General features: G+C 38.3%; 1 protein-coding gene across 7 annotated transcripts in view; it reads left to right on the top strand.

The window, feature by feature from the left end:
• The window catches only part of NFAT5 (nuclear factor of activated T cells 5), an 89513-nt gene extending 67170 nt beyond the window's left edge, over positions 1 to 22343 (top strand). For 4 of the 7 annotated variants that reach the window (XM_004583987.3, XM_004583985.2, XM_012926626.2 and 1 more), the window contains 6 exons: positions 4177 to 4309; positions 6311 to 6394; positions 10288 to 10436; positions 11485 to 13987; positions 14579 to 14822; positions 15289 to 16655. In XM_004583987.3, coding sequence (XP_004584044.2) covers positions 4177 to 4309; positions 6311 to 6394; positions 10288 to 10436; positions 11485 to 13987; positions 14579 to 14814 — 3105 coding nt within the window. In that variant the 3' untranslated portion in view covers positions 14815 to 14822; positions 15289 to 16655. Of the gene's footprint in view, positions 1 to 4176; positions 4310 to 6310; positions 6395 to 10287; positions 10437 to 11484; positions 13988 to 14578; positions 14823 to 15288; positions 16656 to 20077 lie in introns of those variants that run through there. The other 3 variants (XM_004583986.2, XM_058675110.1, XM_058675109.1) reach the window with 2 other exon arrangements.
• Positions 22344 to 24478: the final 2135 nt, after the last annotated feature.

Raw genomic sequence — 24478 nt, 5'->3', positions numbered from 1 at the left:
TAGTTTCATTTTAAAACACTCTTTTTGGGACCAGCTTACAGGCTCAGTTGGGTAATGTTCCATCTCCAAGCTCCATGGTCCTGTTTAAATGTGGTTTATGTCCTGGCTTCTCCACTTCCCATCCAGCTCCCTGCTTATGCCTGGGAAAGCAGCAGAGGATGGCCAAAAGCCTTGGGACCTTGCATCTGCTTGGGAGACCCAGAAGAGGCTCCCAACTCCTGATTTCAGATCAGCTCAGCTCCAACCGTTGTGGCCATTTAGGTAGTGAACCAGCAGACAGAAGATCTTTCTCTCTCTCCTCTTCTCTGTAAATCTGCCTTTCTAATAGAAATAAATGATTTTTTAGCAGGGGTGCAATAGCGGTAATCAAAGATGTGGTGAAATAGGAAAAAATTATGTCCTGATTTGATAGCTATGTCTGGAGGGCATGGGTTTTTTTAAGCAAGTTTATATGCAAATTAAATTGTGACTTATCAGTAATGTTTTGGCTTTGCTCAATTTTTAATTCTCAATTTCAAAAAGACTTTTTATTCTTTTCCTTAAGGACTTTCTGGCATGTATTTTCTTAGATTAAAATCAGAGCTGAGATCTTAGAAAATAGTTTTTTAGTAATGATTCTTCTAATCATGACAATAATATATGCTTTATGGTTCATGTATACCTAATATGGATGGTAAATTGTCAAGTCTACTGCCTGTTAACTTTAGAAAAATTATGAGTAATTTTCATTATATTATATAAACATTTACGTGAGTGTGTATGTTATGTTTATCTATATGTATATATACATAATAACAGGTGGAATAAAGGATAGTTTGGGGGAAGATGTAATATTAAAATGGAGAAAAAAATTCTTGAAATGCACACCAAAAAGCTTCTCAGTAAGATTTTTAGGAATCGCTAGACTAAATATTTGAGGGTTTATAGGTTTTATAGTTGTAGATTGATTCAAATAGTGATTTTGTTGTATGCCCTGGTCACATCCAATTATTTAAGTCCCCAACTGTAAAATTAATGTGAAATGATAAATTATTTCATTGGAGTGTAAAAAAAAAATATCAGAATTTTCTTGCATATGCTGAGACAAGATTACTAAGGGGGAAAAAAAAGTTATTTTGAATCCAAATTTTCCTAAGAAGTTAAAATTTAGATGCTCTTCTCTTTTTACCCTGGAGAACACATCTTCCACATGCCTCCTAACCCTTGGTATGTTTTATGTGTGTTGTATTCTTAGTAATTCTAGTTTGAGTAATTCTAGATTCTGAGAGTAATATTAAAAATCATATTTTCCATATTTGCAATTACTTGATTTTCATTTAAGTTGATTGTAGAAATTCTTCAGATTGAGGAAATATATGACATTAATATCAAAATAGATTCATTTGTAGATACTATTCTTCTAACTGTGAAGAGCAACATTTTATTCGGAATAATAATTTCAGTTACACAGTTTGCCAAGTAATTATTTTTGAAGATTTTTTTTATTTATCTTTTTTATTTTTTTCTGTCTAAGCAGTTCCGATTTATTGGGGAAATTCAGATTCTTATATAGGGTAAGGGATAGCCTCAGGCCAGGAATTCCAGGAGGGAAGAAACTAGGAGCCAATTACTAGGAGTATGACTACAGACGCCTATTTATTTATCTTGAAAGTCAGTGTTACAGAGAGAGGAAGAGACACAAAGTTCTTCTATCAGCTGACTCATTCCCCAGACTACTGCAACAGCCAGTATCAGCACAGGCCAAGCCAGGAACCGGGAGCTTCTTCCTGGTCTCCAGAGTCAGTTCAGAGAAGGGCAAGTGCTTGGCTATCTTCCACTGCTTTTCCTGCATCATTAGCTGGATCCATAATGGAACAACCAGGATCACAACCCAGAGCCCATATAGGATGCTGTGTTCGTGTCATGGGAGCCATTTTTGCTTACTATGCCACAATACTGGACCCTGCCAAGTAACTGCTTTTTCTAAAGATTTGTTTGAAAAGCAGAATTACAGAGAGTAAGTGGGAGACAGGCAAAGAGAGAGGTCTTCCACTCATTGATACGCTTTCCTTGAAGGCAGCAGTCTTAACTGCCTTGCCATAACACTGACCCCACTGGGTTCAGTGCTTAACAGAGGAGATAGAACAGAAAAAAGAATAGTCTCTTTCTTCATGGAGTTTACATTCTTGTGGTTGGAGATAGACCAACAATTAAAAAGCAAGTAATCTGCAATTTCAGGTGGTCATAAGTACCATTATAGCATAAACAAAGTTGGGTTTGTTGCTGTACCACAGCAAGTTAAGGCAATTCCTGTAGTGCTGGTATCCCATCTGGGCTCTATTTATGTTTGGCTGTCCCATCTCCCATCCAGCTGTGCTAATTGGCCTGGTGAAAACATCAGAAGATGGCCAACATGCTTGGGACCCTGCTAACCACGTGGGAGAACTGAAGGAAGCTCTTGGCTCCTGCTTCAGCCTGTCTCAGCCCCGGCCTTTGTGGTCATCTGGGAAATGAATCAGTGGATAGAAGATATTCGTTCTCATTCTCTCTCTCTCTCTTTCTCTGTCTCTCTCTGTCTTGCTGTAATTCTTTTAAATAAAGAAATCTTTAAAAAGGGGGGCCGGTGATGTGGCGTAATAGACTGAGCCTCCATTAGCAGCACCAATATCCAATATGAGCATTAGTTCCTGTCCCAGCTGCTTTTCAGCTCCTTGTTAAAGTGCCTTGGAAGGCAGCAGAGGATGGTCCAAATCTTAGGGCCCCTGTAGCCATGTGGGAGACATGTAAGAAGCTCCTGGCTCCTGGCTTTGGATTGGCTCAACCCTGGGCATTGTGGCCATTTGAAGAGTGAATCAGCAGATGTAACATATCTCTGTGCCTCTCCTTCTCTCCATAACTGTGTCTTTCAAAGAAAAAAAAATGTACATTGCTGATACAGACCATGTGAAACAGTCCATCATCCCATTGTCTAGCTATGCCCAACACTTTTCATTGGGAGTCCGTCTTTTGTTCGGAAGTAGGGATGCATGTTGCATTATGTCTTCACCTCTGGATATGACAGTCTCCATTACTCCATCACTATACATTAAAATTCGCATGATGGTTTCCTTATATTAAAGAGACCATATGGTATTTGTCTTTTTGGGATCGACTTATTTCACTGAGCATAACTGTCTTTAGTTGGGACCATCTAGTTGCAAATAGTATAGTTTCATTCTTTTTAATGGCTGAATAATATTCCATAGAGTAGATGTACCACAGTTTCTTTAACCATTCCTCTTTGGATGGGCATCTGGATTGTTTCCATGTCTTTGCTATTGTGGATTGTGCTGCTATAAATAAGGATTACAGATTCCTTTCTCTCATATGCAGTTTTAATTTCTTTTGGGTATATTCCCAGAAACAGGATAGCTGGGTTGTATGGCAGTTTTATTTGCAATTGTCCAAGCACTCTGCATACTGATTTCCATAATGATTATACTGGCTTGCACTCTCACCAACAGTGAAAGAGGGTACCTTTCACCCCACATCCATGCCAGCAGGTGTTGTTAGTTGAGTTCTGAATATAGGCCAATCTGACTGGATGGAGTTAAGTGGTACTTCAGTGTGGTTTTCGTTTGTATTTCCGTGATCGCTAGGGAGCCTGAGCATCTTTTCATGTGTCTGTTAGCCATTTGAATCTGTTCTTTTGAAAAATGTCTGTTCATTTCCTTTGCCAGGATGAATCTTTTGAAAAATACCAATTTTTAAAGTTTAAAAAAAACAAGATTATGTGATCAGGATGAGGAGGTTGGTATGGAAGGCTTCATTGAGGGAAAGTAACATTTGTCTAATACCTGAAAATGATCACTGATCTTATCCATTTGAAAAAGTGTAACAATATGAGGTAAAACTCAGTTTAGTTTGTCAAAAGAATAGACTGAAATCAGCTGCCTGGAGTATGGAGAACCAACAGCAGAGAACGAGTGAAATGAAGTGACCGAACCCTGTAAGCAGTTGTAAGACATTTGGACATCATTTGAAAAGCAATTTTAATACCTTGATACCAATAAGCTTGATCTTTCAGATGCTTTCTTCTTTCTTATAATCAGATTTGAAAACTTTACAGCTAACAGGAGGTAAATTTAATTAATAATTGTTTTAGGTGTTGCTTCTTTTCTAACTCATGCTTTTATGTATTTATTTTTTTTTAATTAGAATCATCTTATTGTGAAGGTTCCACCATATCATGATCAACATATAACTTTACCTGTATCTGTGGGAATATATGTAGTGACCAATGCTGGAAAATCTCATGATGTTCAACCATTCACTTACACTCCAGACCCAGGTATGTCAAAGTAAAAGATCATGTACTAAAATTAGTAATAAATTCGTAGTGTTTTGGAAGGATAAAAAGACCAAGCCAACCAAAGAGAAAAAGTTATTTATTTAGATGAATTGATAATAGCTTCTTCATATTTGGCATTTTTTAATGATTTATATACTTATTTGTACTGGAAAAAGATTTACCAAGAAGATTTAGCTAATCGAACCATTGTGCCAGACCTTGTCATTCTTTTTTTTTTTTTTTTTAAATATTTATTCATTTTGTTACAGCCAGATATACACAGAGGAGGAGAGACAGAGAGGAAGATCTTCCATCCACTGATTCACTCCCCAAGTGAGCCGCAACGGGCACCGATCCAAAGCTGGGAACCTGGAACCTCTTCCGGGACTCCCACGTGGGTGCGGTGTCCCATTGCATTGGGCCGTCCTCGACTGCTTTCCCAGGCCACAAGCAGGGAGCTGGATGGGAAGTGGAGCTGCCGGGATTAGAACCGGCGCCCATATGGGATGCTGGGGCTTTCAAGGGGAGGACTTTAGCCGCTAGGCCACGCCGCCGGGCCTTGACCTTATCATTATTTCTTAAGAAAAGAGCCACCAAATGCTGCTGGTATTCCTTTCTAAGAAAATGATTTTTGTCTTACACTCTAACAACAGTAAAAGAAGGAACCCAGCATGATGACTCAATGACTAAATCCTCGCCGCGCATGCACCGATGTACACAAGTTAAACTGCCACCTGCAGTGCCAACATCCCGTATCAGAACACTTGGTCAACTCATGGCTGCTTTGCTTCCTGTCCAGTTCCCTGCTAATATCCCTGTGAAAGCAACCACATGTGGCCCTTGCCAGCCATGTGGGAGGCCTGGATTGAGTTTTAGGCTTTTAGCTTCCACCCATGGCCATTTGGGGAGTCGGCCATCATATACAAGCTTTTTGTATGACTCTTCCTCTGCCTGTCACTTTGCCTCTTAAATAAATAAATAAATAAATAAAGAAGTCCTTGGGGCCAGCACAGAGTGTATCGCACTGATCACCTGCCTGCAGTACTGGCATCTTATTTGGGTGCCACTTTACCAGAACTGGTTGCTCCACTTCTGGTCCAGCTCTTTAATGTGGACTGGGACAGAAGCAGAACATGGCTCAAGTCCTTGGGCCCCTTCACACATGGAGGAGATCCACTTTTGCAGCCATTTGGGGAGTGAACCAATAGATGGAAAGCCTTCTCTTTCTGTCACTCCTTCCCTCTATGGATCTGCCTTTCAAACTATAATGAATAAATTTTGTTGAAGGTGAGAGTCATTTTTTAGAAATAAATATATCTTTAATAGGTGAGGAAAACAACTAGGACAGAGTAATATATAGTCTTAGTAATTGCTTTCTCTTGGTTTATCTATGTCGTGTTTTCTTTTCAGTCCTGTCTGAAGTTTTCCTCATTGATTATTTTCCACCAGTTTGATACAAAAATATTCTAAAGCACTAATGAAATTCCTTTCAGCACTTGTCACAATTAACAGATCATAACTGATGTCAGCCTTGTGGTGCAGTGGATTAAACCATTGCTCGTGTCACTGACATCCCATGTGAACATGGGTGCTAGATCGTAACCCAGCTGCTTGACTTCCATTCCAGCTTCCTGCTAATGTGCCTAGGAAAGCCAGGCAGGCTACCCAAATGGGAGACACAGATAGAAATGTGGGATTCTGGCTTTGGTCTGGCTCAACCCCCACCATTTGGGGAATAAACCAACAGCTGCACATTGGTATCCTCTCAGTTGCATGCGTGTGCTCTCCCATTCTGCCTTTCAATAAAATAATAAATATATATATGTTTTTAAATTAAAGATTATAACCTGAAAGTTTAGACTCACATCCACGTAGAGAACTTGCTACATAAATAATTTAGTCATGCTTTATGATAAAATATTCTGATTAAATTATTTTTAAGATACATATTTTGATAGGATGAATAAATTTAAATTGCTTCATTAACTTTTTTTCCCATAGCAGCAGCTGGTGCTTTGAATGTAAATGTGAAGAAGGAAATATCTAGTCCAGCGAGACCTTGCTCTTTTGAAGAGGCCATGAAAGGTATTAAGTTAATTCTACTCAAAAATAATTAGTTAACCCTATCTGTTTTCTGTAGCAAACCTTAGTATTTTTTTTTTTTTTTTTTTTTGCTCATGTACGTGAAACACTTAGTAGGGTGTTTTTGGTATTGCAAAATAAATATTTGCTCATCTTCACTGAAAATAGGAACTTGATTCCAATTTGGTCTTTTCCTCCATTCATATAAATTTAATTTTTAAAACACAAATAAGGGGATTGAGGTGACATGCTGACATAGCAAGCCAATATTCTGTGTATTAACATCAGCATCCCATATAGCTGCCAGGTCAAATCCAGGTGACTCCACTTTTAATCCAACCCTCTACTAATGTGTCTCGGCAAGCAGCAGAGGATAGGTCAAGTCCATGGGACCCAGAAGCAGCTGCTGGTCTGGCTGATAGAACCATTTGAGAGTGAACCTACACATGGAAGATTTTACCCTATCTTCCTTTCTCTCTGACTTCTGCCTTTTAAATAAAAAAATACATACATCTTTTGAAACATACACAAACACATTAAAAATCTTTTAAAGTGTGTATAAAGTAAAAAGATGTAGAATAAAGTCTATAAACCTTTCTTCCGCAAAATGGTTAATATTTTACACTGAGACTGAACATACTTAAATATGAACTATGGACATTTGAAAAAGCTGCATTAGATTCTTTTATTATTCTTTGACATCCTTACTCTCTTGCCAATCAAGAGGCAATTAATGTAAATTGTATCTTTACGATAGTACCACCCAGTATGAAAATTGTTCCCTTCGCGGAATTTTTTTTTAATTTATTTGTTTGAAAGGCCATGAAAGAGACAGAGACATTTTCCGTCTACTAGCTTACTTCTCAGATGCCTGTAAGAACTCCAGGCCAAAGCCAGGAGCCTGAAATTCAGTCCAGGTCTCCCCCATGTTGCTGGCATGAACCCAAGTACTTGAAATATTTCCTGCTACCTCCAGGTGTGTATTACACAAATTTGGGACTTGAGGGACTAGAACATGAGTCCAGGCACTCCATTGTGGAAATGCAGGCATCTTAACTGCTTGCCAAATGCCCACCCCAAATTCTAGTTTTGCTTTGGTTTTAGGGTTTTTTGTATTTTTCTTTTTCTTTTTTGTTTCTCCTCTTTGCTCTACCTCTCTTTTTGTTGGCTCTTCTCTCTTCCGTCCCCTTTCTCTGAGAGAAAGATAACACTCCCATCTGCTGGTTTACTCCCAAAATGCCTATGTTGGGTGGGAATTCAACCCAGGTCTCCCTCATGGGTGGCAGGAACCCACTTCTGTGAGCCATCACCGCAGGCTCCCAGGATCTGCATTAGCAGAAAGCTACAAGTGGAGCTACAAGTGGGTATCAGTCTTGAACCTTCCCACATGGGATACAGGCATCTTAACCATCAACCACTGTCCCTTAGCATATTTCTGATACAACTATAGGGTATAATTATGCTGCCTTTGTGACTACATGAAGGTGCCAATTATATAATGGCATATTCCTATATTCTGACTTTCTTTTTGTCCTTAAATTCCTATAAATTAAAATGCTTTATATACCTGTTTATGCTTTCAAGGGATAAAGTGTACTTAATAAAATGAAATTGAGGACAGAGAAATTGTTTTTATGTTGCCAATACTAAAATTCAGCATTCACACATACAATGTGTTTGGGACAGCTTGCCGTTCATTATGACTTTTCTGACGATGAACACTTTCCAGAATATAAATTTCCTGAAGGAATTGTGAAGGAAAATTCACAAAGCAGCTGATAGCCATAGGTTACATTTATTTAACATGTAAGTGCTAGGCCATATGCTAAACTCTTTACAAGTATTCTCTTATTTAATTCTCTAAACTCTCTAAGGTAAGTAACTTAAATGATTCTCATTTCACAGATGAGAAAGCCAAAGCTCCAGAGAGGCTAAATAATTTGCCAGCATCACTTAGCTAGGATTAAAAAAATACCCTTTGAGCTTTAGTGTATAAATACAGAAATCATTACGGCTGTGGTAGTTACATGAAGAATGCCATGATTAATTATTAATGAAGTTCAAGGTATTTGTAATCTGTCCTTTGTCAGTTTCTAGATACATGATCTTTTCATAGATTTGTTTATTTGGCAAACGCTGGGATCCTATATGGGCACCAGTTTGTGTCTCAGCTGCTCCACTTTCCATCCAGCTGCCTGCTGAGATGCCCTGGGAAAGCATTTGACGACAGTCCAAAGCCTTGGGACCCCAGTACCCATGTGGGACATCCACAAAAAGCTCCTGGCTCCTGGCTTCAGATAGACTCGGCTCCAGTTGTTACGGCCATTGGGGTTTGAACCATTGGATGGAAGATCTTTTCCTCCGTCTCTTCTTCTCTGTATATTTGATCTGCTTTTCCAATAAAAATGAAAAAAAAATTATTTTAGTTAATTTTATTTGAGAGGTAGATTTACAGAAAGAAGAGAAACAAAGATTTTCCATCTGCTGTTCACTCCCAGAGTGGCTGCAGTGGCTGACACTGAGGCAATCTGAAGCCAGGAGCTTCTTCCAGGTCTCCCACGCAGGTGCAGGGCCCCAAGGCTTTGGGATGTACTCTACTGTTTTCCCAGGCCACTGGCAAGGAGCTAGAAAGGAAGTGGAGCAGCTCGGACAAAAAGTGGCGCCAATATGGAATCCCAGTGCATGCAGGACGAGGACTTTAGCCACTAGGCTATCAGTCCGGGCCCTGAAAATGTTTTTTTTAAAAACTACTTGTTTCTTTAAAAGGCAGAGCTATAGCATAGGGAACAAAAAAGAGATTGAAAGAAAGAAATGTTACTCACTCCACTGGTTCATTTCTGCAGAGGCTCAGGCTGGGCTAAACTAAAATCTTGAATCTGGTTCTCCAATATGGGTGGCATTGGCCGAAGGACTAGGGCTGTTTTCTGTGCTTTTCCAGTGCTTTAGCTGGGAGCTAGATCAGATCAGAAGTGGTGGACTCAGGACTTGAAGGGGGTGATGAGGTTGGAGGTAGTTACTTAAGCTGCTGTGCTGAGAAACTGTATTTGCAAACTGTATGTCCAAGATAGGGTTTTGTGTTAAGATTGTTTTGAGACTTATGAATTTGGTTGATAAAATGGACAGTCTACCTTATTCATACAGTAACGGGAGCAAACTTTAAACAAGCAAGATATCCTTCAATGGGTAATGATTAAATATGGTATTTCTATCCCATGAAATATTGCTCAATAATATTTGCAGTCACTTGGGGAGTGAATCATCAGACGGAAGATCTTCCTCTCTGTCTCTCCTCCTCTCTGTACATTTGCCTTTCCAATAAAAATAAATAAATCCTTAAAAAAAGAGAGAGAAAAGTATAATCGTTATAATTGAGTAGCTCTAACTCCTTTGTGATTTCCAAGCTGTAGATTATAAATGGAGGATTTCAAAAAAATCCATAGTCATATGGCTTAAGTAAGTATTTTATGCAAACAAAAAAAAACAGTTTGAAATCCATGGTTTTTCATAATACGTATTTTTGGGAACTTTTGTGTAAGACACTGTGTTTATGGATTTCAAACATTTTTGAACTAAGAATAAGCTTATGTTTTAATTTGACTTTTCACAGACTTTTGCAATACCCCCCCATAGACTGTGCTCATGTTATGGTAGTATAATACAAAGGCATTTGAAAGGATCTTTGAAGATGTAGCTTGTTAATTGAATCACTTAAGTCTACAACAGTCCTCAGGGCCAGTCGGTACACTACAAAAAAGACCAGTCAGTACACCTTGATACTCATTTCATGTCTCTTCATAGCATCAAAAATACATTCAAATTATAACTTAGGGTTAATATATGATTAAACAGTTGATTATGTTTGTGATTTTTAAGTTTTCTGTATTTTTTATGTATAGCAATGAAAACTACTGGATGTAACTTGGATAAAGTAAATATTCTTCCTAATGCTCTGATCACTCCACTGATATCAAGCACTATGATTAAAAGTGAAGATGTTACTCCAATGGAAATAACAGCAGAAAAAAGATCTTCTCCTATTTTTAAGGTGAGTTATATTGACTGGTACCCCAGAACCTTACCTTACCTTATATATAAAAATTGCTGTATTGTGTTTTTCCTATTTCTTTGTTTTGCTTTGGATATACTTAATGAATTTTACTTCTCAGTAAATGCTTTATACATTAGCAAAATTGTTCACAAAGGGACTGTCAGTATACATTTTGACTAAAAAAAAAAAAAGGAATTAGTATGTTAGCTAGACTTCACAGCCTAAATAATATAAATGAAAATGTTAACACTTCGTTTGCGTTTCTTAGTCTCTCCCCATAATTCTCCCTCTCATTTTCTCTTGTTTTTCTCTCAGTAATGCTTCTATTTTATATGTATATTATAATGCTTTTATTGAATATAACTTATCTATAAGTTATTTTTAAATCTACTATTCAAGAACCTCATGAATATTGTAAAAATGTATCCTTTTTTACCGTGATTTTGTCTGAGCTAAGTATTGTGTTACTACTACCTGTTAGTATTATTATGTGAATAGCTAATTATTTCATGACCTTGTTAATTGACTTTGTGTATCAGACTTTTAAAAATATGCCCTGGGGAAGCATTTGTGACACAGCAGTTAAATCACTGCTTGAGACATCCACATCCCAAATTGGAGTGCTGGTTCAAGTCCCAGGTTCTCTGCTTCAGTCCAGCTTCCTGCTAACGTTGCTGGAAGCCAACAGATGATGGCCCAAACACTTGGGCTCTTGCCTTTTATGTGGGAAACCCAGATAGAGTTCTAGGCTCCTGGTTTGGCCTAGCCCAGCCTTAGATATTGCAGGTGTTTGGAGAGTGCGCTGGTGAATGCACTGTCTGTCATTCTTTCTCTTTTTCTCACTCTGCCTTTCAAATAGATAAATAAATCTTAAATGTATGTATCTCCTGATGATAATAAAATCCCATGTTATGTAAAATGCTAGTGTTTTACTTGTTTTCTAAATTATACTATAAAATGGAAAATTGAACCTAAATGTATTTTTAGAACAATAATGATTAGTAAATGTATATTAAGTATTACTTGGGAATTTTTATTTTTTTAGACTACTAAGACAGTTGGATCAACTCAGCAAACTTTAGAAAATATCTCTAATATAGCAGGAAATGCGTCCTTTTCATCTCCATCATCTTCCCATTTATCGTCTGAAAATGAAAAGCAGCAGCAGATCCAGGCTAAGGCATACAACCCAGAGACCCTGACGACTATCCAAACACAGGACATCTCACAGGCCGGTACTTTTCCAGCAGTTTCTGCCTCTAGTCAGCTGCCCAACAGTGAGGCCTTACTGCAGCAGGCTACACAGTTTCAGACAAGAGAAACCCAATCTAGAGAAGTGTTACAGTCGGATGGCACAGTGGTTAATTTGTCACAACTGACTGAGGCACCACAACAACAGCCACCACTACAAGAACAAGCACAGACTTTACAGCAGCAGATTTCACCAAATATTTTTCCGTCACCAAATAGTGTGAGTCAGCTACAGAGTACTATTCAGCAGTTACAAGCAGGAAATTTTGCAGGCAGTAGTGCTAGTGCCAACAGTGGAAGTGTTGACTTGGTCCAACAAGTTTTAGAGGCACAACAACAGTTATCTTCAGTTTTATTTTCTGCTCCAGATGGTAATGAGAATGTTCAAGAACAGCTTAGTGCAGACATTTTTCAACAAGTCAGTCAAATTCAAAATAGCGTAAGCCCTGGAATATTCTCCTCAACAGAGCCAACAGTCCATACCAGGCCAGATAACTTAATACCTGGACGAGCTGAAAGTGTTCATCCACAGTCTGAAAACGCATTGTCAAGCCAACAACAGCAGCAACAGCAACAGCAAGTGATGGAGTCGTCGGCTGCAATGGTGATGGAGATGCAACAGAGTATCTGCCAGGCAGCTGCTCAGATCCAGTCAGAGCTATTTCCTTCAACTGCCTCAGCAAGTGGAAACCTTCAGCAGTCGCCTGTTTACCAACAGCCTTCTCATATGATGAGTGCATTGTCTTCCAGTGAGGACATGCAGATGCAGTGTGAATTGTTTTCTTCTTCTCCTGCAGTTTCAGGAAATGAAACTTCTACAACCACAACACAGCAGGTTGCAACCCCTGGCACCTCTATTTTTCAGACATCAAGTTCGGGAGATGGAGAAGAAACTGGAGCACAAGCAAAACAGATTCAGAGCAGTGTCTTTCAGACCATGGTCCAAATGCAACATAATGGAGACAGTCCATCTCAAGTTAACCTTTTTCCATCTACAAAAAGTATGATGAGTGTTCAGAATAGTGGTACCCAGCAACAAAATAATGGTTTATTCCAGCAGAGTAGTGAGATGATGTCACTTCAATCTGGGAATTTTTTACAGCAGTCTTCTCATTCACAGGCTCAGCTTTTTCACACTCAGAATCCTATTGCCGATGCTCAGAACCTTTCCCAGGAAGCTCAAGGCTCTATTTTTCACAGTCCAAATCCCATTGTCCATAGTCAGACTTCCACAAATTCCTCTGAACAAATTCAGTCTTCAATGTTTCACTCTCAAAGCACCATGACTGTGTTACAGGGCTCTTCAGTTCCTCAGGACCAGCAGTCACCCAACATATTTCTTTCCCAAAGTCCTATGAATAATCTTCAAGCTAACACAGTAGCCCAAGAAGAACAGATTTCATTTTTTGCAGCCCAGAACTCCATTTCTCCTCTTCAGTCAACATCAAACACTGAACAACAAGCTGCTTTCCAACAGCAGACTGCAATAACACACATCCAGAATCCTATGCTTTCACAGGAACAGACACAATCTTCCCAACAAAGTTTATTTCAGCCACAAGTATCCCTGGGCTCTCTTCCACCTAATGCAATGCCTCAGAACCAACAAGGAACAATTTTCCAGTCACAGCATTCAATGGTGGCAATGCAGAGCAACTCTCCAGCCCAGGAGCAGCAGCAGCAGCAGCAACAGCAGCAAGCACAACAGCAGCAGCAGCAGCAGCAACAGCAGCAAAGCATGTTGTTCAGCAATCAAAATACTATGGCTGCAATGGCATCTCAAAAGCAGCCACCACCAAACATGATATTCAGCCCAAATCAAAATCCGATGGCCAGCCAGGAACAACAGAACCAGGCAATTTTTCACCAACAAAGCAACATGGCTCCAATGAATCAAGAACAGCAGCCAATGCAATTCCAAAATCAGCCCCCAGTTTCGTCTCTTCAAAACCCAGGTCCCAGCCAGTCTGAATCACCACAGACCTCCTTGTTCCACAGCTCTCCTCAGATTCAATTGGTACAAGGATCACCAAATTCCCAAGAACAACAAGTAACACTGTTTCTGTCTCCAGCATCCATGTCTGCATTGCAAACCAGTATAAACCAACAGGACATGCAGCAGTCTCCTCTGTATTCCTCTCAGAACAACTTGCCGGGAATCCAAGGAGCCACTTCTTCACCTCAGCCACAGGCTCCTTTATTTCACAACACCGCAGGAGGTACAATGAACCAATTACAGAATTCTCCTGGCTCATCTCAGCAGACTTCGGGAATGTTCTTGTTTGGCATTCAAAATAGTAAGAAACTCTTTCTAATTTCTTGTGACTTAATTGAAAAGGTCAGGTTGCTATTATTAAAAGGAAGCAAAATAAGGTAGTATTAAGAACACAGATTCTAGTTAGACTATTGCTGCTTACATAGTATGAGGTATTGGACACATTATTTGACATTTATGGGACTGGGTTTCCACATTTGAAATGTTGATAATTTTGCACACTTGACAAACATTGGAAGGGTTAGATGTAGTAATGTATATAGATATCTTTGTTTGCCAGTTTAAGCAATAAATTTGAAGAAAAATGTGGCAACAATAATGGATAATATTTCAACTAATTTAAAATGAAGTAGTTTTTAAGGAGGTAAACAGCCACTTTTAATGTTTTTGCAATAAGAAAATTATATAAGATTTGATAATAAAAAAGCAAATTGTATAATTATACTACTTAGAGGGAAACCTGAAATGAATTTCAGTGTCATTCTATAAACTTTTCCCTTGGACCATTAGGTACCTCACTTTCAGTAATAAACTGAGGAAACAACGTTCTAATGAATGATCTTCCCATGAACTTTAACTAATCAGGTAGCTTCTGTTTTCAATGTCTCTGCAGACTGTAGTCAGCTTTTAACCTCTGGACCAGCTACATTGCCAGATCAATTGATGGCCATAAGTCAGCCAGGCCAACCACAAAACGAGAGCCAGTCACCTGTGACAACACTTCTTTCTCAGCAGATGCCAGAGAATTCTCCCCTGGCATCCTCTCTAAACACCAACCAGAACATGGAAAAGATTGATTTGCTTGTTTCATTGCAAAACCAAGGGAACAACTTGACTGGCTCATTTTAACTGGATATGTAAGTATTACATTGTGGCTTCTTCTTGAAAAGCATCAAAAAATTTTTTCATGAACATATTGGAGTTAAGAAATAACACTGCTTAAACTCTGTTGCTTTAAAATAATTATTTGCTCTCAAGTTGGTGCTTAAGTTACTTGGAATAATTTACTCTGAATGATGTTATTATAGTTTTATTCTTAATGTTGGACATTCCTGCTGACTCTATAAACAACAAACCTTGGAATGACAAAACTCTGATGGATGTGCAAAATGTTTTATTTGTGGTGTATATAAGAGATGATTATGCCTTATTTCCCCTTTCTTAAAAAAGTAATTTTGAGTCAGAAAAGTCTGCTTATGATAAAGAGTAAAAATTAGAGCATTTATAGTACTGTAATATACTTTGGTCGCATTTAAGGTGACAGGCATTTTATAAATGCTTTCCCTCCCTAGTAAGTTATAGTAAACTTTTTCTTTTTTTTAGAAATTTCATGAAGAAAATCCTGATTCCAAGATGTCATGAGAGCTTGTGGTTCCACGAGGATCATTGAACTTATTTTAAAAACAAAATAAGCAGAACTATATTTGAGTAAATGGATAGATCTTACTCTGGCTGCAAAAGAGCACACCTGTGCTGCCTGTTGCAGTGAGTAGCCACCAACGTTAACACCTTGTATTTTGTATTCCTAATCACAGTGATGACTGAGAATCTATTTGAGTTGCCAGCTGACTAAATTATTATTTTCCTTGGCACAGTTTCTTTAACAGTACAGTTTAAGTTCAAGGCTGGACTAACCACTCAGTTATTATTGCTATTAGGAAATAGTATTTGTCATGTTTACTTCTGTTCCTGGTTATTTTCTTTCCTGCATTATTTTAATCAAGTAATGACTTTTGAAAAAGTAAACTTCAGTAGTAGCTAAGGCTGTGATGTTTTTCAGTGTAGAAAGCACAGCTAGTGGCCAAATTGAAGGAAATCTTTTTCAGGGAGAAACTGAAGGGGTAACATTCAGAGTGAGCTGTACTGAAAACTGGACACCGATAAGAGGACTCTGTCACACAGAGGCAGATGACACACTGACAAAACTGGAAACAGCTGGCCTGCTACTGATTGTAAATTTCAGAGAGTTGTTAGGTCTCTGTGTTTTTATTACTATGGGGTGTAGCCATAACTTGCATAAAGAAATAATTATCTTACTCTGTAGAAATGAAGGGGATAATATATGGTAAATTATGTTGCTGCATCCTTCTACAGTAGTTTAAACTGACAGAGTAATTTGAGTTTGTTTTCTTCCCCACCCTTAGGCTGATACTCCCTTTTTATATGCATCTAAATTATTTCCCACCTCGTTTTCACTTACTTTAGGCAAGTACTAATATACTGCTGGCTTTGTGACCCTGTAGCAACTTAAAGGAAAAGGCCACTTAGATTGCGGGTGACCTTGCAGTCCTGCAGCACAGGACAAGAAGTACTTACTAGGAATTATTGGCAGTTGATTCCTGAGTAACAATGCATAATTTTCCCATGAACGGTGCTGTTCTAAAGTCTTCAGAATTTTCCCTATGATAAAAAAAATAATATCAGTTTCCATTTTAAAAAGAAAAGGCAAACAAAACTTGGTGAAACATCTCTTCTCCCTAAGCTGCAGTGAGTGCAATTCCTTTGTCACCTCAGTGCTTTACAGTTTGAAGTGGTCCCACACCTGATGGTTCCCACAAGCCTTAGGCTTTACAGGGTCATATCCTTGGATTCAAATGAAAATTTCACTCTTGTTACATCTCTGAAGAGCAAACTAACACACTCCAGAACTTGCAGTTGTAGCATTACTTACACAGTTTTGGGTGTTCTTTCCACTGGTGGGATGCCTGCTTGTCATGACCACCTGTGTTTGGACCTGTGCTTATGTTCTGTTTTCCTTTTGGCATGTGGAAAGCTGTCAGTGCAGTGTAAGGCCAACGTGTGTGTGTGGCTTCTATGTGTTGATGTAATGTTTTAGTATCCTTGTGTGTGTGTGTTTCTTTCTTTTTTAGTGTATTAAAAATAGCCTGTTAATTGTGAATGAAGGCTACTTTTCTGTTTAGTTTCTATTTTTCCTCCCCTTTACACTTAGTTGAACTGTATTGAATTATGTGGTGTTGGTTTTGTTTATATATAGCCAGATTTTTCTCCTTTTATGTGGTCTTCCTTTGTTCTTAGAAAGTGCTTGTCTTCTAATTTTCGTTTTGTTTTGTTTTTTCTCTTCTTATATATTCTTCCCTCCACCCAAACCTTTTCTTTCTTTCTCTCTCTGATTGAGAGGCATTGAATTACGTTTTCAGTAGTACAGGCTTCTTGCCGATATGAAGGGAACTTATCAGAAAGAGACCTACTCTGGGTCATTTAATTTTGAATACAGTTTTCAATCGTTCAAGTTTTGGATGGTTTATATCTAATGTGTGTTTCATTTTTTTGGAAAGCTATATTTTGTATTTAGGAAATGGTATACTATTTTGCTATTTGTACTGAGTGAGTACATTGGCATAAATATAGAAATTTATATATATACATATATATAAACTATTCTTTTTTTGCCACACATTTTTGTGGTAAATTTGTGAGTTTGTCTGATGTTCTACCACAACGTCTGATAACAGTGAGGGGGGGTGGGGTTTGTTATGTCTTTTGAGTATTTAAGTAACTTTTGAAAAAAATGACCTGTTCATCTGTGGCCATTCCATCAGGCAGTTCTTTGATGTCATTAGTGGGCTAAAGGCAGCTTGCTGTGTTTGCTGCGTCTTGCACTCAGCAAAATAGGGCATAAGGAAACCTATCAAGACAGTTGTGTCAAGTGGTGTTTCATAAGAATGAGCCATTCAGTCTTTGCTCACTATATATTTAATATGTTATTATTGTTACTGTTATTATTAATTGGCTTTCTGTATTCTATGCCTTTTATTTATAAGGACACTAAAAAGTTTGTAATTTTAATAACATTTCCTCATCTTGTAATATTCAGAGCTACTTTATAAATTCTCTGACCCAAAAGTATTTTCCTCAGTATATCTTTTCTCCCCTGGCCCCTGTTGGAGGAAACTTATCCATTATAGTTCAGGTTATGAAAAAGATCAGCCACACAATCCAGGACTTCAGCTTTAAAATGTAAAATGCTAACCCTAGGGGGGTTTCTATAATACCAGAGAAAGCAAGCCCAGCAGATATTTTTAATGGTAAAAATAAAAATTATCTGTTTATTTCTGATTTTTTTCCCCCTGAGATTACATAAGAGATCCAAGAAATCTATTTATTCACCAAGCTCCAACTAGAATATGTTGCTATCACACTATGGATGAAAGTGATGGTGAGAAGACTGGCTTGTGTGCTGTCTTGTGTTCTGTGGTTTAACAAGAGATTTATCTTTATAAAATGAAGATTGACAATGCCAAGTCACTGGGACCAATTTTCTGTTTTATAATATCTTAAGTATAGAACAGATCATACCTGAACTATAGTGATTCAGTTGGATGGAGGCAGAAAACCCAACTTTTATTTTCATAAATTTTGTGGTTATTTATACAAGGGCTGTGCTATGCTATATCATATTCTTATTCAAATAGATTTTTTTTGACATTGTTAAATGATCCTTATCCCTGAAGGTCAATGTTGAGTACAACATTCTGAATATATGATTTGGTTACAAAGAGTATTTTTCTTATTGAAGAGTTAGCTCAGTGGTTGATGCTTGTGCTGATGCAACTTCCCAGTTACTGTTACAAGTTATAGCTGCGTATGGGAGAGCCTGCTTCAGCCAAGGCCTTGCAGTCAACACTATTAAATTTACTCATGGCAGAAAGACCTAAATAAATTGTGAACCACATTTTATTTATCCTTATATTACATTCAATTTTTGCTTTCAGCAACTTGCATAAATCCTTGGAGCTTGTGTGTGTGTGTGTTTGTATGTTACTCCTTTTGTCATTCCATTATTCAACCCTACCTACATAGGAAGAAAATAATTAGAGATCGTATTGTGCTTCTGAGCTTTACTTTGTGATCAGAGTCTTGTGTTATTCAACTAATATGAATCTGTTTTACACATTCTCCCTAGGACAGGTTTTTAAAGGGCTTGTTACAGAAACAATATTAGTAAGGATTTTTCCTTACCTTCCTCCCTGCCTTTATTCCTTCCTTCTTTCCCTGCATCCTTCCATCCTTCTATCTCCATGCATTTTATTTTATTTTATTTTTATTTTGAGGCAGATAGGAGAGTGGTGTAGTTTAGAATTATTGTAGTATTCTCTGCTCATCAGAACCTGGAAATCTACCTAGAGAAAACATGTTGAAGAAAATGGGAAGAAGCTGTATCTGTGTCCCTCTCAGTAAAATGCCTTTTGATCTTTTAAGCCATTATTTTAAGAATGCATTTCGAGGGCTCGGCAGCGTGACCTAGTGGCTAAGGTCCTCTCCTTGATCCCATATGGCCGCTGGTTCTAATCCCGGCGGCTCCACTTCCTCTCTATCTCTCCTCCTCTCAGTATATCTGACTTTGTAATAAAAATAAAATAAATCTTTAAAAAAAAAAAAGAATGCATTTTGAAAAAGTAGAATGTTAAATACATCATCAAATAGGATGAGAATAAAATGACTTGATAAAGTCTCAGATTCAGTATGATTATAAATATTTTCTAGGTGTAATCAGAGTTTTTTCATTTTTCCAATAAAAATTTTTGTTCTGATGACTCTCCCTTAGTTGATTTTTTTTTAATTGACCCTTATGAGCTTATCTTTTCTCACATCATGAGCATAGGCTTCATCCCCAAGCAAAGCAGTCATCTCCTGTCAACGTACCTCTGGCTGATGTAGAAGGGGTCAGTGAATGAAGACCCTGTGCCATTCAGCAGATACAGTAGAAAATAAACGCAAGCCCATAGACACTAGTGAGTGGACGAGCAGGATCTTGTGCCTGTTTGTGTAGAGATTATCTTCCTGATGGAGTGAACATCAGCATCATATCTATGATGTTTGTGAATTGCCATAGTGCTCTGATGATTTAGCTGTATGCCATTCTAGTCTCACTAACACAGATCCTGTTTTTATTCCATTTGCTTTTCAGGAATTTTTTACATTTATGTTTGATAGATAGATTGCTTATGGGAAAGTGCCTTTTTACCATGATAATACCCCCTTTTGGTAATTTCATTTTTACTATAACCAAAACATGCAAACATTTTAGCAGATCTCAACCATTACTTTTTCCATTTAGCCCTTCTTTTTTTCCATTTCTTGGTTGCCATAGAATACTTCAGAAATTCCTTTGACTTAAGAATAAAAGAAGCACTGCTAGAGTTTCCTTTGGAGAAGGGTAAGTAGAAGATTTCAGAATCAAATCATTTAGCCTTCTATAAGTGTATCTTCATCTCAGCGAATGAATAGTAGGTCTAATCTGGATACTAAAGAATATTTTATTGTCTGTGAGATTCCTTAGGCACAAATGGGTATGGTTAAAGGAGAAGGTATTGAAATGATCTTTTTAGTCTAAATTAAAATTGATTGGATGAAAAGAAATCACTAGTTAAAACATAGTTTGGGTGAGTCCTAGTAGCATCAGATTTTCTAATCAGAAGGGATGAAGGTAGTTCATTGCAGTGCAGTGTGCTTGCCTATCAGAGCCAGTTAAATAGTGTTAATAGGAAATGAAGTTCTGAGTTCTTCCAAACTTGAGATGATAATTATGTTTGACCAGGTACCATGAGAATTGAGTAGCCTTTTGTTTTCTGCTCATTTTGTTTCTTCTATAGCTTGCTAGAAGCAAGGTCAGGATTGTAGTTTCTCGGGGAGAGAGCAGCTTTACCTGTGCAGGTATTTCTGTGATTGTTAGTGAGACTGAAGACTACAAACCTATATGAACATTACTAATATCCTCTTGATATTACGCACTTTAATCATTCCAAAGAAACCGAGAATGCTATAGAGTGATAATTCCTTTTTAATGAATACATTTTAATTAGCTATTTGGAATAATGTGTCTATTTACTTTAGATAGCTCACTTGGCATGAGCGTTATGTATATTTTCTAAAGTGACTAAATAGTAGGTTTTAACCCATTGAAATGGAGTAATGATTGAATAAGGAAAAATAATTACATTTTGATAAATCATTTTAGGAGGATTGAAATAGTGTACTAATCTATATGTTCAAGAGTTAATTAAAACCAGCCCTCTTCCTATGTATTTTGCATCATGTATATAAGAATACATTATGTAATTTTTAGTGTGTAGGTTTGTGTGAATCAGTGTTTCGAAAATATGGTCCTCGGTCCACCAGCCAGCATCAGTGTTGTCTGGGAACCAGTAAGAAAAGCACTCTTGGTCCCTGTCCTAGACAGACTGAAACAGGAACTCTGGTGGAGCCCAGCCGTCCATGTTTTAATAAGCTATCCAGGTGATGTTGATGCAATAGTGTAAAGTCACACAGTGGGACTATATCATTTCAGCTTAACGTGGTTATCCATAATCATTTATTGACAATAGTAGTTTATTGTCAGTACTTTCAGTACACGTGTGGTTAATCTAGTTACTGATAACTCAATTAAATTACTTTGACATTTAACGAAAAAATTCACATTAGATAACTGATTTAAATATGTATGTACAATGTTCTATGTTGCTTTTAATTATTTTAATACTTAATTAGCTAGTGTAATTGATGGGTGCTAAAGTTCCCTGTTATCCCTAAAATGGGTATATTGTGAGCAGTGTAATTTAAGCTTTCTTGGCATTGCCTTTTTATTTCACCAGCCAACCACAGATTTTCTCTGGCTGATTCAAGCCTCAGAACAAAACTATCCTTCCTTGTATTTGCATGTGTATCTGAGAGGCAGCAGGATGGCTAGCCAGGTTGACAATGCACCTTATTCCTTTTTTCAGTAGGCAGAACTTCTGTAAAAGTAGCTTGCATAACTAAGAACTGTGGCAGTAGGGATGTAACTGTTCTTGGAGCTTATGCTTCAGACCTGAATTACTTACTAAAATATCAAGTAAGGTAATATATAATTTGGGAATTTTTCACAATAAATACACAGCCATAAAATAAGTAGACTCACACATTTGTTTTTACTTCCTTGTGTAAATTGGTTACCTCCGTAACTATTCTTATCTTCCTCCCATAATTTGTACATCAGTAGTTCAGAAAAAAAAGTCAACTTTCAGAATAAAAACAAATGTCTAGTCACTTTATTAAAATCACCTCTTCTGTCTCTTCATGCTGGCAGTGAAAATGTATGTGGCTTGCTCTACAGACTTCACAAACTTTGGTGCTGGCAAATACACAGGCAAGCTGTTGGCAGATATTCTGATGACATTCCTCCGCCTTCCTGAATTCCTTTCCCTCACTTCACTGTAAAATTAATATATTCCTATTCTACCACAAAATCATTCTACCACAATTCTGTTCAACTCTAACTTACAATACCTCCTTTTAAAATTCCATGTTGTAATCAGATCAGCCCTGTCTGTGCACTCACATGTTGGCATAGGCCCTCATATCATATGCATCCCCTCTCTGTCTCTGTCTCTCTCTTTCCAGAAGTCATTTAAATGTTTTATAGCTTTGCTTATTACTATTTTAGCTAATAAACCTCAGGATAACATACATATACACACATACACACAATGTGAGATGTTTGAGAATGGCTTTGGAATGAGGCTTCTTTATCCATTAAAGAACTATCCTGCCTGAAGTGACTACGACCTTGGTTGTTATAAGCTGATTCCAGTGAACTTGAGCTCACTTAATGTTGATCTGATACATGTGTGTGTCCCTTTGTTTGCGTGCTTCTTAGAAGCTCCAGGTAGTTGCTGCTTTGACAGTTGTTTCACTTCTTTTGCTTCGTCTTCTAGTAAGTATACTACAGATACTTCATTAAGCTGTTTTCAAGTGGTTTATCTACCATTCTGCCATTTTAAATTTTTTTATTTGATTTTATTTGCTTGAGCACATTGATCAGCCACTGAACTGCCTTCTTCCATTGTCCTGCGATGATGTAAGGGTTACGTTTGTGTGTATATGGCTTTCATAGTTCGGATTTTGGAGCACTGATACCAGATATTTTCAGTTTGTTCTTTGGGAGAATTTCATTTGCATCTATGTTTTTAGCTATCTGTGATAACTTGTTAAATATTAAAAAGATATTTTGCTTCTATTGGAACATTTGTATACTCGCAACTATATTTCTGTAAACAGCTGCAGTCAAAATAAAACATTGAAAGTTTTCATTTTGCAGTGGATAATTGTCTTTTTTCTGAAACCCTGTGAAAGAATGCATGTGTATGCTTGTCATTTTCAAGCAACATTGGCTGAAATTATAAAATCTTTAGGGAAGAGTTAAGAAATATAAAAAAAAATTTTAGTAATTTTCTTTTTAAGATTTTATTTTTATTGGAAAGTCAGATATACAAAGAGGAGGAGAGACAGACAAGAAGATCTTCCATCTGCTGGTTCACTCTCCAAATGGCCACAAAGGCCGGAGCTCAGCCAATCTCAAGCCAGGAGCCCAGAGCCTCTTCTGGATCTCCCACACGGGTGCAGGGTCCCAGGGCTTTGGACCGTCCTCGACTGCTTTCCCAGGTCACAAACAGGGATCTGGATGGGAAGTGGGGCTGCCGAGATTAGAACCCATACCCATATGGGATCCTAGCACATGCAAGGCAAGGACTTTAGCTGCTAGGCTACGGTACTGGGCCCTGAGTGATCATTTCATACCTACTCATTTGCCAGACAGAATGCTAGAGATTCATTGTGATAGAATTTTTTATCATACTTGGTTTTGATATTTTTTGAATAGCGAAGTGATCTTTGTAGAGGTACCTTTCTTCTACTAGGCACCTAGTGGCCTCCAGTGCCTGGGAGCAGAGGAAGCCTGGGATCTCCCACATGTGTTTGGGTTCTAGGGGTGGGGTGTGTTAGGGCCCCAATCTGGCATGCTGACATGATGTGCTGGTAGACTGGGCTTGTGGACTTGTTAACTTCCTTGAGTCCCAGCTGAGCAAAGGAGTAGCATCCCAGGCTGTCTCATGTGCGGAGGACTGCCTCTGGGGTCCTGGGTGGCCCAGTCGAGCTTCATGTCGGCACACTATCCTGCCAGAACACCAGACTGAGGAGCCCATGTGCTTTCAGGCGTGGGTACTGTGGATTGATCAGGGAAGAAGGGGGTATTGGATGTGTAGGAGTGGGGACAGTTGGCAAAGTACGTTACAGGTGACGAGTGCCTTATGGGGACATACCAACAAGGCATCTGTGCTTACAGGTGAGGGGGCTGAGGCGGAACGGTTTGGAGGAGGGAAGCTAAAGCATCTTTCTGGGTCGGACCAATATGCCCACCTGTGTGGGAGACCAGAGCTGGACTGGGCTGTCTAGTATCAACCACCCACCATCACACACAAAAGTTAGGGCTTGGGGCCTACTTGGCAGGGCTAGATCACAGTACCCACTAGTGACTGGCAGAACAGGGGATGGTTCACAGTAGGCTGGGCCATGACACTAACTGCCATGTGAGTGAGTTCTGGGGGCAGAGTCTGGGAGATGTATGAGCTTATCCCTATGGGACTGCCATACCAGCTGGTTTGCTCAAGAGGTGAGGGAGTAACTGGCTGAGTAGGCATGACCATGGAACACAACACATGCCGAGTGTACTTGGTTG

The sequence above is a fragment of the Ochotona princeps genome, chromosome 16 (genome assembly GCF_030435755.1).
Source record: "Ochotona princeps isolate mOchPri1 chromosome 16, mOchPri1.hap1, whole genome shotgun sequence".
Lineage (NCBI taxonomy): Eukaryota > Metazoa > Chordata > Mammalia > Lagomorpha > Ochotonidae > Ochotona > Ochotona princeps.
The sequence above is the reverse complement of the archived record's forward strand: the minus strand, read 5'-3'. Positions and strand labels throughout refer to the sequence as shown.